Consider the following 14,762-nt stretch of genomic DNA (forward strand, 5'->3'; position numbering starts at 1 on the left):
GCGATTACTTACCGTGTTCGGTGGGTCCAGCAACCCCAGCAGTGTCTTTCCTAACCCAAACTCTCTCTCCCCTCCCCCCGCAGCTTAACCCTGGCGGCATTCTGAGAGTATTAGTATTTCACATGTCAACAATGTCAAAATCTTATCTGTCGACATTATGATTGTCGACATGGCGACTACATCCCACTAATTCCTTCTATGGGGGAGATGTATCAAAGCTTGGATAGAGATTAAGTGCAGTGAGATCAAGTACAATCCAATCAGCTTCTGTCATTTTACAGGCTGTACTTGAAAAATTACAGAAGCTGATTGGTTGGTACTTTATCTCTCCCCAAACTTTGCAAAATCTCCCCCTATGTCCCAAAAGACTTCAGAAGTTAAACATATACATACTAAAGATGCAAAAAGGAATAGAAACAATACTAATACAAAACAGACAAATAACCCCTCTAAAACTGGAGGGGTTTAAGAAGAGGTTAATATGCTGAAGTCTGTAGAGTCCTCTGCAAAATACACTGACCCACTGCTGTAGAGAAATAAATATTTAGATTATCTCTACAGGGTTTCCAAAAACTGCTTCATATTTATTAGAGAGATTACTCTTCTGTAACAACCCGAAGAAATTGTGTCAAAATATAATTCATGGATAGTGGCTATGATTTGTCACAAAACACACTTACAAAGAATGAACTTAACTCAAGCAGTGTTTTTGATGTGATAAAGATATATGTTAGGCTGTTTCTCCAAAGGTTTGCTGCGGATTTTAAATTAAAATCTACAGCCTTCTCTACCCTACAGAGATATTAAATAAACTGAATCACTTGCTAGTACATAATACTGTCATCACAAGGTGCAAACATCACACTTTTGCTATTTTAATGGTGATAGGACAGTTAAAACAAATTGAATAGTCACGGTACCATGGGGTTGATGTCCGCAGCACAGAAAGCCATTTATGCTGGGTGTTTTCAAACCCTTTTACATCAAACAAAGTAGTAGCGTGGTGCATAGAGGATATAGATATTCACAGCAGAATCTATGTAGCTAATAAGAAGGGGGTTCGTTTGGCCCAAATCATCTATACACCTATGAGTACGGGAAGTTTACATAATGTTTGCCTGTTACACTAACATAAAATACCACAAGCCAAGTGTAAGCTACATTAATCAGGAAAAAGCCACTAACATGATAAAATGATGCAATGCAGTGGTGGTACAGTAGGGGTAAATAAATAGGAAGCTACCCATAATAAGAAAGTGTGCATCGAGGAGACCTATAACTAAAATCCATTCATTTTATTAACAAAAATGACAATAATGCAAACAACAAAATATGATGAGATACTGATTGATAACTAATGAATGATGACCCTGGTAACTCAAACTGGCACAAGTGCAAACAAATCTGCTAACATCAACACTTCATTCATGAGAAAATCTTATAGTAAACTAGAAGCATACAAACAGAAATAAATGGAAAAAATGTCCAATGTGCTAAAGCACCTGGTCAGTGAAAACTAAATTATATACCTGAAAGTGTGAAAGCCATAAACATTGCTTACCTAAATAAATAAATGTCATGCTAATACATGACTACCAACATTTACAATACAGTTTCAAAATAATGACATGTTGCAGTAAACAGATTCAAATAAACATAAGAAAAAGCTAAATGTGTAAATGTTGTTAAAAGAGTTACTGATATAGAACCATAGACAGAAATGTCTGTAATGCATGGCTAACAAAAACAAAGACCCTGATATGCTGAAACCACATGGGAACAGAGAGCCAGTAAGAGAAAGCCAGTCACATGATGCAGAAGCACTTGGCAGTGACGTAATCAAACGACAGTCTATCTTGTCAGGTGCTTTAGTGCAGTTAAAAGTCTGTGTTACAGTGATTAATTCATGTAATCATAAATATGCTGTATTTTTTGCATCCTGATGTAATAATTAATATTCATCTATAATCATAACTGTGTATTCTTGGCAAATTATATTTTTTATTTAACAGTTAACTGGTTTTGCACCTTATCCTTATTACATTTTTATTTATTGGTCATCACAACTTTTTGTTAATTAAATGTATTACTATAAAATATTGTTTTTAGAATGCATATTGTGGGTAGATTTCCTTTATTTGTGTTCCACATTAATATATAACACACAGGGGTATATGTAACAGTCTTCAAGTTGCTGGCAGTTGCAAAACTTTGACAATTTAAAACAGCATTTTTTTTAAAACTGATTTTGCCTTTTAAAAAATTGCCTCCTTTCATATAAGCGCTATAAAAATTGAAATCTCATGGCTTCCTACAACTTGCAGGTTATTACAATTATCCCATAATGCTAGCAAAAAATGTAATTACCAAAATGATCATTTGATGTGTATTTCAAAAGCGGATATTTTACAGTACAGTAAAATAAAATCAATTACCAATCTTGTCAGGTTTCAGCAACTTAAAGAACACGGTTGAGGTCCCCTTTCCTCCAGATTTTGTTGTAACAATGATGTCCCCTTTGTCATTCTTGTCTTGACCGACCCGACATACTATTTTGCTGGCAGATATCCATTCTGCCGTCAGCAGACAGTTGTGACCACAGATGGTTAAACCTGTAAAACATAAATGTGTTAATTAAATTCAGTTCAGAGATATTTCAAAATACTGTAAACTTAAAGTGTTCCTAGACACATTTCTTGAAAGGTTACTCGTCAGGGCCAAACATTATTTGCCAGCAATGTTGTAACAATTTAGGAAGCTCACAAATATTTTTGGAGAAGTGGTGGTGAATGTTGACAAGCGTTATAGATTTATACCAGTGACCAACATATAATTATCCCAATACTATAAATTCACATAGTTTACCAGCCTAAGCACCTTTATCGCAAACACTGTCACCCTGTGCCACATCTCACATATTAAAGTAGCCTTTATCCCAATCTCAATACTTCATTAATGTGTATTACCTACCCTCCAACATGACCCATTACATTAGGTACAAAATGCTCTACTCCTGAACTTTCCACCTAATATATGATTGCAGACACCTGTGTTTAACTAGGTAATTGATGAGACAGGTGTTTCAGCACAGGTGGCTGCAATCATACATTAGGTGGGAAGTCCAGGCGCAGAGCATTTTGTGCCTAATGGAATAGGTCATGTTGGACGGTCTGGTATTAGCATCTCCTTCTCTGCAGTTGGGACCTGTTTATAGCGTCATTACTTTCAATCAAAGTGACACTGACGTGAAACACAGAAATCATATCTTACACCCTAGGGGTCAAGCTTAACACACTAACAGGGGTATTCAATATGGGTGCGATAACATCATTTTTTTGCGTTAATATCACTAGTTTTAGTTTTACACCGTATTCAATTTCAAAGACTTACCACAGTTTTGAAAAGTCTTTGATAAAAAACGGTGATAACTTTTCACCATTGAATAGGTGTCAAAAAAAAGTGCAGAATTGGGGTTTGGGGGTGCAGGCTTAAAAAAAATAGGCTGCACCCCTGAGATTGACATTTAAAAAAGAACTGTGTCAAAAAAAGTTTTAAAAAAAAATAGGGACACCCCAAAAAATTAATTTAAAAATTGGGGTGCAAAAAAAAAAAAATGGGAAAAAATTGTTAAACAATAGGGAATTAGGTTCAGGGCTATTCTGCAAGTATGCGGCAGGTGTTTTCTAGAATAGAATTATAGCGGCAGGTGCACAAATGCAGAATTTTTAAAAACTGACTTTAGGGACATCAAAATATGTTAGTACCCATTTTCATGTAGCCCAAATTTGATGGGACCACTTAAAAAAACGAAAAAAATAACCTAAGTGCTCTTCTGCATCACTTCTTCAATGTCGGAAAAAAAACACCTGCTGCGGCTATTTAAATCCCCGACTTTCAATTAAAGGCTAAAACGGGGGTACCCATAGTGATCCCCCATGTTTTTACAACTTTAGGGGGGTCTTACAATTATTTTAAGGAAAAATTCATAACTTTACGCAAATCCAACTTCGGAGTTTCCAGTTTTCGTTAATTTTATTTTGAATACTGGGATAAGCGGGAGCGCACACCATACCTTTACTCAGAAAAAAACTCCGATATGAAACGTTAACTTCGCCAGGGAAGTTAACCTTTCATATTGAATACCCCTTTAACACACTAGGGGATAAGTGTCATTCTTAGCCGACATCCAGCAAAGAGAGGAAGAAGGATGCACAGTGAACAAGCTCCAGTTCTAAGTTGCTAAGCTAAATAAAATTATACACACTCGGCCAGACAGTGCTTGTGTACCATATGCATTTCACCGCTGGCCAGCATCCAATGACGCAGCGACACTTCCAGATTTACAAATATACATCTGAAATAGATCAGGTGCGCTGCAGCACCACCGGAAGATCCGTTTTTTTCACTTACGTGTACGTGGACGCTGCAAAACTACAATATAAAGAGGCACAGTGAAGCCCCTCCCTTTATGCTGAATTACCCCTGTAGAAGTCCAATTAAGGACGACATGCATAGGGTTGCGGATACATATACACACACACATATATACATATATATTTATATATATATTTTACAAACTCTGCACTCACTTGCTTTTCAAACTGCAACTGGAGTCACAGTCTGAAAAGCAAGTGAGTGCCGAGTTTGCATGATATTTTTTTATGTAGATGGTGTGGTCACATACCAAGGGCACCCCAGATGGTTGAGTGCCGTGGATTAAGTGTATATATATATATATATATATAAAAATTCTGCACTCACATCTCCAATATCCAGCAGCGGGGGTGCAGCCTCCGAAACCAGTTTTTAAGCTGGTTCAATGTATATCCAAAGTAATCCTCAGTTAAGAAAGAAGAGGGCACTCACCAAAATAGTACACTATTGCATTTTAATCAGCAAAAAAGGAAGAGAATCCAAGCAGCATTTTCTATATCGACGTTTCGATCACACAGGACCTTTGTCAAGACTGCGGCATCATAATCATCAGAGTATCAGTAGCAAACTCTGATGATACTCTGATAATTATGATGCCGCAGTCTTGACAAAGGTCCTGTGTGATTGAAACGTCGATATAGAAAATGCTGCTTGGATTATCTTCCTTTTTAGCCGATTAAAATGCAAAAGCGTACTACTTTGGTGAGTGCCCTCTTCTTCCTTGACTGAGGATTACTTTGGATATATATATATTACACCTACACAGAGTTTCCGTGTGGGCCTACCTTATTTATACAGTACTAAACTGATGAGCAAAGTCTGATTAGTGGTATACATACAATAGACTAAAACGGTTTTAGGTCACCTAGATAAACAGAGAATCCAAAAATAAAAATTAAAAAATGATTGTTAAAGTTCCTCATTTAGTCTTTTTAGTTAGCCATTAAATGGTTTCACATTCATGCTACTGTACTTTTGTCTGTTTTTTAAATTGCTTATATCTACTGACTAACATGAGATCGTTAAAGTTAGATTCCCATTCCTGGGAACAGGCAGGAACCCATGAAGCTGTAGATTTTGTACTGCATTTTTCAGAAACAACAAAATCCCAATTTGTAAATGATTGATGGGTCTGTGCCACTGTTCAACCTATGTGACCATATGGAATTCTACTTTTTGATTTTTCAGAGAAACCAATTATCCTTACATTTATACAAATGTTCCCAAAGTCATTTAGCCGTACAAGCAAATTGCACCAGTTTAGCAGCTGCCACTCTATCATACTCATAGCATTCCTATTACATAGCATTCTGCAGCAAGGGCAATAGAGACACTAAAGCACAAAGTCTGCTTAAAAGAGGCAAAAACATATTTTACTCAGCCAGAGAGATGTAACAGAATAAATGACAGGCCGAACAGAAGAAACCATCCAGCAGATGAAAGGCAGCTCCGGCCAAGTAGATAAGACTGCCAAGTGGGTTTGACAGAAGCTAGGTAACAAAGCAACAAGCAGCACTATAGTCTGTCACTGAACATGTAGTGGTGTTAGTGGCAGAAATAATCCATCTTTAATAAAGTTTTTGGAAGAGGATGAAATGCGTCAGTTAGTCAGCATATACGTACTGGATCAAACTAATAACTTTCAGAACGCTCAGCTGATTACTGCTACTGGAACGCATATCATAACTGCCCAAGACATGCAGTTGCACTATGATCAGAACTAATGGAGATATAGTACAGTAAGTGGACAGTTTACAGTCTTTGGTATAAAAGGTATTTGTTATTAAAGGCTACTAGCATACTAGACACTGAGATACTAAGTTAATTACATTTTGGAAAGCTACCAATTGGTTAGAGAGGTTGCAAACATTATATGCTTATGGGAGATGGGTAGTCCAAATCTTGAAATGAACATGTTTGCTAAAGCGGATTTTACTCCCTAACACCTATTCATGGGATTGCCTTTGTTCCTCAATTTATGACAACTATTTCTATGCCATTATATTTCCATTTGCTAAACAGGATTTCTTTGTATTTTATATCCTGCGCTAAAATTCGATTTATAGTTGTTTCTTTATCATTAGCAAGAATTGAACAGTTTTATAGATGTTTGCATTTAAATTGTACTTGTTCTATTTTATAGGTGTAAAAATATAATAAGAACATTGTGTTTGTCTGTTTGTTCGAAGTTGACGCAACAAACAAACACAGACAATATGTCTGTACGACGTAGTTCACAAGGTATATCATGTCGGCTGTGCAGCACAGCCAATGGCAGATATAGCTGCAGAGGCTGGCAGGGAGGGGGGTCACAACGTGTCCCCCGGCCAGATGATTGTTGTTCAGTGTGTATGAACAACCATCATCTGCCGATATACTGTAGCTGCAGATATAGCTTCCCAGTGTGAATCCACCTTAAAACCTATCTGCACTAATGCACCCTCACAATTGTCCCAATCTCCACTCTGAGCGAGAATCACACTTCTTTTGTCAATCTGCTATAAAATATATATACACACACATATATATAATATATATATATATATATATATATAATCCCCTTCACATAACCAATTCCAATAAGGAGGCACTCACAGACTGGATAATAGTGAAAAAAAATCTAATGCTTTATTGCATTAGTCCATCAACGTTTCGGGGTCCATTCCCCGTCATCAGGACATGATGACGGGGAATGGACCCCGACACGCTGATGCAAATGGAGTTGGGAATTTGGTCAGGATTAATGGTGTCCTCAATGTGGAGAAATACAGGCAGGTACTTATCCATCATGCAATACCATCAGCAAGGCGCCCGATTGGCTCCAAAATTTATTTTGCAGCAGGACAACGACCCCAAACATACAGCCAGAGTCATTAAGGACTATCTTCAGCGTAATGAAGAACAATACGTCCTAGAAGTGATGATATGGCCCCCACAGAGCCCTGATCTCAACATCATCGAGTCTGTCTGGGATTATATGAAGAGACAGAAGGATTTGAGCAAGCCAACATCCACAGAAGATCTGTGGTTAGTTCTCCAAGATGTTTGGAACAATCTCTCTGTCAAGTTCCTTGTGCAACTGTACCTAGAACAATTGATGCTGTTTTGGAGGAAAAGAGGGGTTACACCAAAAATTGATTTGATTTAGATTTTTTACCTGTTCATTCACCTTGCATTTTGTTAATTGATAAAAAGAAACTATTAACACGTCTATTTTTGAAAGCATTCTTACTTTGAAGCAATTTTTTCACACCTGCCCAAACTGTTTGCATAGTACTGTATATATAAAAAAGAAGTTTGCTTGTTTATTGGTGAATATCTTCCACAGCTCTCAAGGTAAAGCTGCTAAATCTTACATAGTCATTTAGTATGAAAAAAGTAAGCTATTAGACCACATAGTGACAACGCGACAATGCAACAGTGTGACAAAACGTACCTATTAAACTTAATTGGTCTGTTTGTTTGTTTATCTGTGTGGTTATGCATTCAGACAGCCCTGCACCGATTGGGAAGAAATGAAAGCGAGGTGGTCCAGTTAGATCCTGGCCAGGTTTTAGGAGGGTTAGGGTCCCGGTCGGAGCTCCCGTTGGTGTAAGCTGGATAGTGTTATTTTATCCGGGGAGCCTGTTCTGAGCCTTCCACTGGATGGATTTACAGAGTGGTTACATTGGATCCCAGAAGACATACTAGGGAGTTGAGGTCCCGGTCGGACCTCCTGTTGGTGTACGGTGGGCAGTACTTGGTCAGGTCATCACGTTAGAATGTAATGACAGTTGAAGGAGCTCTGAACTATCCCACCAATGTAAGTGATGTAACAGGATAGAGTGATGGGGCAGAGTCAAATGGAGAAGGGAGAAGGAAATGTGTGGAGAAACTGGATTGGGGAAGAGATAGAAAATGGGGGGAGGGAAAGAAAGAGAGGTGGGGTGGAGACAGAGAAAAAATAGATGTCAGGCAATGCTGGGCATTACAGGTAGTTAGATTATGCTCTCTTATTAGCAGGTCCCCCTCTATCATTGGTTTACAGATCTGCATGTATTTTGTTTACCTTATGCAGCACCATTTTATGTATGACTTGTTTACCTCACTGTATTGCGCTGCAAATCACTGTGGATTCTGTATAAAAGACCTCTATGCTTGGTTTAATGATCTCTGATGCTGAAATAGATACTCTTAATATCCACGTTTCTGCACCATGAGAAGAGATACATTTTCTGGCAGATTCATGTTCCTATTATCCAGGTCTTCTGACACAATGATTTCAGCGAGCCTCCAGGAGAAAATGACACCCGATACAGTATTTAATATGTTAGTAAACCTTGTTATCACAATAACTGTCAAATAACTTGTCTTTCCAACTGCTCAATGAGAGATTTTTTTCATTCATTTTCTGTGTACCGCAAAATGAATGTCTGTCCATACTCCAAGATATTACTGGAAAAACTAATTTATTATCAGCTACAAAACTGTGTCACTAGGGACGCCATGCCCGTACTACTGCTGGATTAAATACCAGTACAGAGTGAGTCTCCCATATCCAAAATGCTTGAGACCAGGGGTATTTTGGATAGCGGAATATTACGTATTTTGGAATATTTGCATAATATAATAAAATATCTTGGGAAAGGGACCCAAATCTAAGTAGAGAATGCATTTATGTTCTATATACACCTTATACACACAGAGCCTGCAGTTATTTTATAAAATATTTTCAATAATTTTGTGGCACAAACAAAGTTTGTGTACATACATGAAATTCATTTATGTTTCATATACACCTTATACACAGAGCCTGAAGGTAATTGTATACAATATTTTTAATAATTTGTGCTTTAAACCATGTTTATGTACATTGAACCATCAAAAAGCAAAGGTTTCACCATCTCAGTCATGCTAAAACAATTCTGTATTTCTGAATATTTGGATATGGGAGACAACCTGTAATACTGTACTGCTCAACACATTTTCTTCATTTGCATTAAAGAACTTAAATTACATATGTATACAAATATCTAAGAATTATTTTTTTTAAGTTTCTTCAGGTAAAGTAAAACAGAATAAATTGGTATAAAAAAAACAAACAAACAGTAATGGGTGTACAAATTAACACCTACCTAATGAAACATGTGTTCTACCTCAGAGATCTTAAACATTGTATATTTGCCCTCCATACACATACCTGTACTCTAAACCTGGTACTACTGTAGGTTAGGTCATTTCCATTAATCATAATTAAGATATTTCTAACATCTCAAAGTCAGCGAAATTAGCTATTATATTTAAAAATAATTGTATTTCTTTAAAATATGCCATAGCAGCTATTGCAGTGGGCAGCACCCCTTTCTAGGTTAGATAGAAACCGGTTAAAAAAAAAAAAAAAAAACTCCACCCTAATGGTAGGTATATAGTGCAGATCGTCTTCCATTGGTCTTTGAGTAACTTCCGAAGATGTCTCTCAAAAATACATATCATCAAACAACACTAGTGGGATATCTAGGCTGTCAGATATTCCAAGGAAAATTAATTATTGCTAAATTATTATTAGCGGTTTTACTATTTAATCCACAATGGCAGTCATTACAATGGGATGTACCCAAATAATATAGTAGGGATGGCTACAAAAGAAAACTAAGAAATATATGCTGCTTAATCAAGAGTTTACTAACGTGGCTATGTGGAAGACATATCAAACAAACTGTGTCAGTATCTGATAACATAACCAAATGATAATGACTAGAGAAGGTATGGATAGATGTACATCCTGTTGCCTTGAGAAGCTATATCATTGAAGCCTAAATAGTTTTGCCCCAATTTGCCACAGCTTGTGTTGAGTGGGCTCTTAGTGTCTCTAGCACCTTGCACCCATACTTCTTGTATGCCTGTGATATTACTTTTCTAATCCATGTGGAACTAGCTTGCTTGGAAAAAGCATAACCGAGGCCATGATGTGTCACAAATAATTGTTCTGTATTCCTAAATCCCTCTGTCCTGAGCAAATATATAGTGATTGCTCTCACCAAATCTACTGTAAGACAACTTTTGGCAAGAAAGTTTTATTGGCTTTAAGAAGCACTTTACCATCATAGATTTTTTAAAAAGGGTTCCTTTAACCAGTATCTTCTCCTTTGACAAAATATTCCAACTAACCTCCCCCCCCCACCTTATGAGAACTTAATTTTTTTGTAGGTATTCCCTAAGTTGGATTTTAATTAAGAGGTGTGTATGTTTCTTGAGAAGCCATTCATGAAAGAGGAGTTAGATATATCATTTGCGTCATCCTCTCCTAATGGGAAGAGTACAGGCCCAGATAGGCCCTCGTTTACTTATTACAAACTTTCCGAGATGTTCTTATTTTTGAAGGCTTGTAATGAAATCTTGGGCAAGGATGGTTTTTCCCCTCTAGAAGCACACTTATTATTCGCAAGAAACCATCCCATTGTTAGAACTATAGACCAATATCTCACAAACATAGATATCAAGTTATTTGAAATAACTGGAGTTTCACTCCCTCTTGCACCTAAGTTTTTGTTTCTGAATTTGATTTATTTACAAATGTCTCAATTTAAAAGGTTAACTCAACACCTAATGAATGCAGCTACAGCTGTGAGACGTGGCTCTTGAGTGTAGATAAGGCAATACCTTCATTGAGTCCATACTGATGAAAATCAATGCTGTGTGAAACGGTTGCTTTGGCTGGATTTGTTTTAGATTCACGCCATGTAGTACATTTTGCAAAACACTAATATACTATTGAAGTTTTATTCTTTCTTGCCTTTAAGAGTGTATTGAACACAGACTCTGTGTTACGATTCTCTTGCAAAGGAGAGATCGCAGGACTGCTGACCAGGGCTAGCTATGATGGAGGAGTGGCAGTCCTTTCACAACTAGGGCTAGCTGGAGTGTGGCTGCGGTAAATTACACAATAGGTATACATAGGGTACACTAGCAGCAACAAATAATGGTCTGGGTACTTCTTGGGACTAAGGGCAGGAATGACCAGGACTGTAGTGAATAGCAGGATAACAAGGCAAGACTAGACTGAACAAGACAGGAAAAGACTATGACAAGACTGACAGACAAAACAGACAAGAACTGGACTCAACAAAATAAAGACAGGGTAACTACATGTGGCCTAGGGCCGTGGTGTAGTTTAGACAGCTGGAATGTGGCTTGGAGAGCCAGGTGATACTGGGCTGAGTAAGCAGCCTGCAGACTGAGGTGCGGCTTTGAGAACCAGGTAGATCTTGGCAAAGAAGTAGCCTGCAAGCTGAGGTGCGGCTTTGAGAGCTGGGTAGTTCTGGGCAAAGAAGCAGCCCGCGGGCTGAGGTGTGGCTGAGACAGCCGAGGTGCAGCTTTGAGAGCTGGGTAGTTCTTGGCAAAGATGCAGCCCGCGGGCTGAGGTGTGGCTGAGACAGCCGAGGTGCAGCTTTGAGAGCTGGGCAGTTCTCGGCAAAGAATCAGCCTGTGGGCTGAAGTGCGGCTGAGACAGCCAAGCTGTAGCTTTGAGAGGCGGGTGGTACTTGGCTAGGTGCGGCAGCAGCCGAGTAAAGTTGTAACAAAGTCTCTGGTGTTGGTGCGCAGGATAGCGCACTAACGTCACTGGATTGCTGCCTGCGCCACCAAGTTGACACGAGCAGCTGACGCTGTAATGCGGCCTGTTGCACCAGACACAAGCAGCTGAGATGGTCTTGGAAGGATCCAAACAACAGATACTGCAGTAACACATACTGGAGGCAGCGAGGTGGAGACACTGCAGGCAACAAGCTGAATGCAGACAGACAGGACTGTGGTAGACAGACATGAATGACAGGCTATGATATAAACACAGAAAAGACAGGATTTCCAGCTACCTGCAAAAAGCCAGAACAAGGACAGGACATGATGCAGTATCCCAGTAACAACTACTGTATAACTGGGAACTGCCACCAAGATGATCTGCTAACCACAGATCCTAACACTCTGCTACTCCTTTATCTCTGAACAATTCCAGCACAACTTCCAGGTCATTAAATGTATTTTTTTTATTTGTGTAAAGACTGGACCCTGGAGCAATACATTTGGACAGAGAGGTACAAGCCATGGTTCTTCCTGAAGCATTTACCAGGCTACTGGGAACAGAAGTTTGCCATCACCAATGTCTCTGTCCCTAAAACTTCCATTCGAGAGAACAATCTGGGTACTTGGGTATTCGGTTTGTTGACATAATGGCTATTGAGGAAGCCTAAATTTCTACCAGTAGTTGAAAGACTTCCTTTATGTAGGGACCATTCAGAAACAATTTGTTTCCAAATTACGAAATCAGCTATGGCATTTAACCTTGCCTGTTACATGGAACTCTTAAAGGGACATTAGTTTTCTTTTGGACCAAGCTATGAAAGCTACAACCATTGTCTTAGAATAAGAGAAGCAACCCCAGTAACTGTTGAAGAAAAAAAACTAAACACTTTTCCACACATTTTTTATGTGAAATAAGCACATTTATGTGAAAGGTCTTTTCTTTCTGTGACCATGTACATTTTGCTAGCTGTGTTGCGGCGAGTACCTCTCCATGTACCACTGGCGGTTGTCATATTAGTCTATGGGGTAAATTTACTAAAGCGAGTTTTTAGAAGTGGAGATGTTGAACATAGCAACCAATCAGATTCTAGCGATTGTCTTCTAGAAGGTGCTAGTTAAATGTTAAGTAGAATCTGATTGGTTGCTATGGGCAAGATCTCCACTTCTAAAAACTCTCACTTTAGTAAATTTACCCCTAAGAGTGACACTCTCTTTGTTCTTAGTTTTTACTTTGATTTCAGTATATTCTGACGTTCCCATTACAAGATGTGGTTAAACATATCTTGGCCCCGTTTTTTAAATTTGAAAGTGTTGTCCCATGAACCAGGACCTGATGAACTTTCTATGCTGAACTGCCACCAGGACATAAAAGTAAGCATCTTCTTGGAGTTCTATGGATGTAGAAAATCTCCTTTGCTGATAACTGTGAGAATTGAAGTCACTGACATTCTAAAATGTCCGACACTGACAAATTTGTTGAGCCTCATCAAGTCCAGGATAGTGAGAAAGGCTCCTGAAGATATACGGTCAATGAATAGCCAGAAGTAAAAACTTATGGAACATTATGGTACCTTCAATAAGGTATGTAGATTATTATGAAGCCTTTATCTGTACAAAGAGATTTCCCTTTTAACCATTAACTGGATAATATTTTTTCAAGAAAAAATAAAAAACTTCTGCACAAGTATGAACTTACTCAATATTAAACTGTTCCCCGCAGGGGTGTTTTAAGAGAGAATGGGGCCCGTGTGCAGACTCAGTGCAGGCCCCCTCCTCTCTCTAGTGGTGCCACAGCGGCCGGCGGGTGCAGTAGATTCTAGCTTAGTGTCAGAATCTACTGCGCATGTGTGGGTCTCCTGGAAAATGGCGCTCACCTGTTTTCCCGGGGACACCAGTACTGCACATGCGCGAGACACTGGGCAAATGGTGCAAGGTGTGTGTCTCCCTGGACCCAGGGGCCCATTATAGATACGCCCCCGGTACCCCATATTATTCCAGTTTATAATGATCCTCATTCAGGGGTGTGGTCAACGACAAAAAAAAGAGAAGGTTGTTTTGGGTGGCGCACTAATATTAAAACATTATTATTGTTTATACCAGGGATGGGGAACCTCAGGCCCGGGGGATCATTTGGTCTGGCCCTCTGAGCTTTCTTCTGCTAGCCTCATCTGGCCAGCAGGGTGCCTATAATAGCACCCTGCAGCCTGAATCTATGCAGCAGTGCCGCCTGGGGCGTCTTTAGGATGCTTCAGACGATTACACTGACGCCCTTACAGCTCCCAAAAGCATTCTGAGAATGCTCCGGGCATTGCTGTAATCACCTGCGAATGTGGGCCCGCCCCTGTGTGACATCACACGAAGGGGTCGTGGCCTACACCAGGCACGTGAATAATGTTATATATATATATCAAAATGGCCCTCGGCAGAAAAAAAGGTTCCCCACCCCTGGTTTATACAATATAAAAAAAAAAAAAAAATCTATCGACAAAACCAGCAAAATTATTTTAAAATATAGACACAAATAACTTGTGTTAAGTGAAATAAAAAAATAAAACCAAAGAGTTCCACTGTGTATTTATTTATGCTTTACTCCTTAATTGGAACCAGATGTGTGAGGTTGTTGTTGGTACGCCTTAGTAAATTCTGTTTCAAATGTGCCTTTAATTGGATCCACAATATATGTTTACCAAATACACCTTCATGAATTTGAATACACTTTGGTTAGCATAAAGAATGTGTATTGAAAACTATGGCCTAGGCTAAGCACATTT

The 14,762-nt window shown here is 38.8% G+C and overlaps 1 protein-coding gene across 1 annotated transcript in view; it reads right to left on the bottom strand.

Annotated features, from left to right (window-relative positions):
* EXOC2 (exocyst complex component 2) overlaps positions 1-14,762 on the bottom strand; it is a 222,857-nt gene that overhangs the window by 193,837 nt on the left and 14,258 nt on the right. The window contains exon 2 of the mRNA XM_088471721.1: positions 2,436-2,612. Within this exon, the coding sequence (XP_088327847.1) occupies positions 2,436-2,612 (177 nt within the window). The remainder of the gene's footprint in view (positions 1-2,435; positions 2,613-14,762) is intronic.

This window comes from Taudactylus pleione, unplaced genomic scaffold (genome assembly GCF_031769625.1).
Source record: "Taudactylus pleione unplaced genomic scaffold, aTauple2 ptg000116l, whole genome shotgun sequence".
NCBI classification, from domain to species: Eukaryota; Metazoa; Chordata; class Amphibia; order Anura; family Myobatrachidae; genus Taudactylus; species Taudactylus pleione.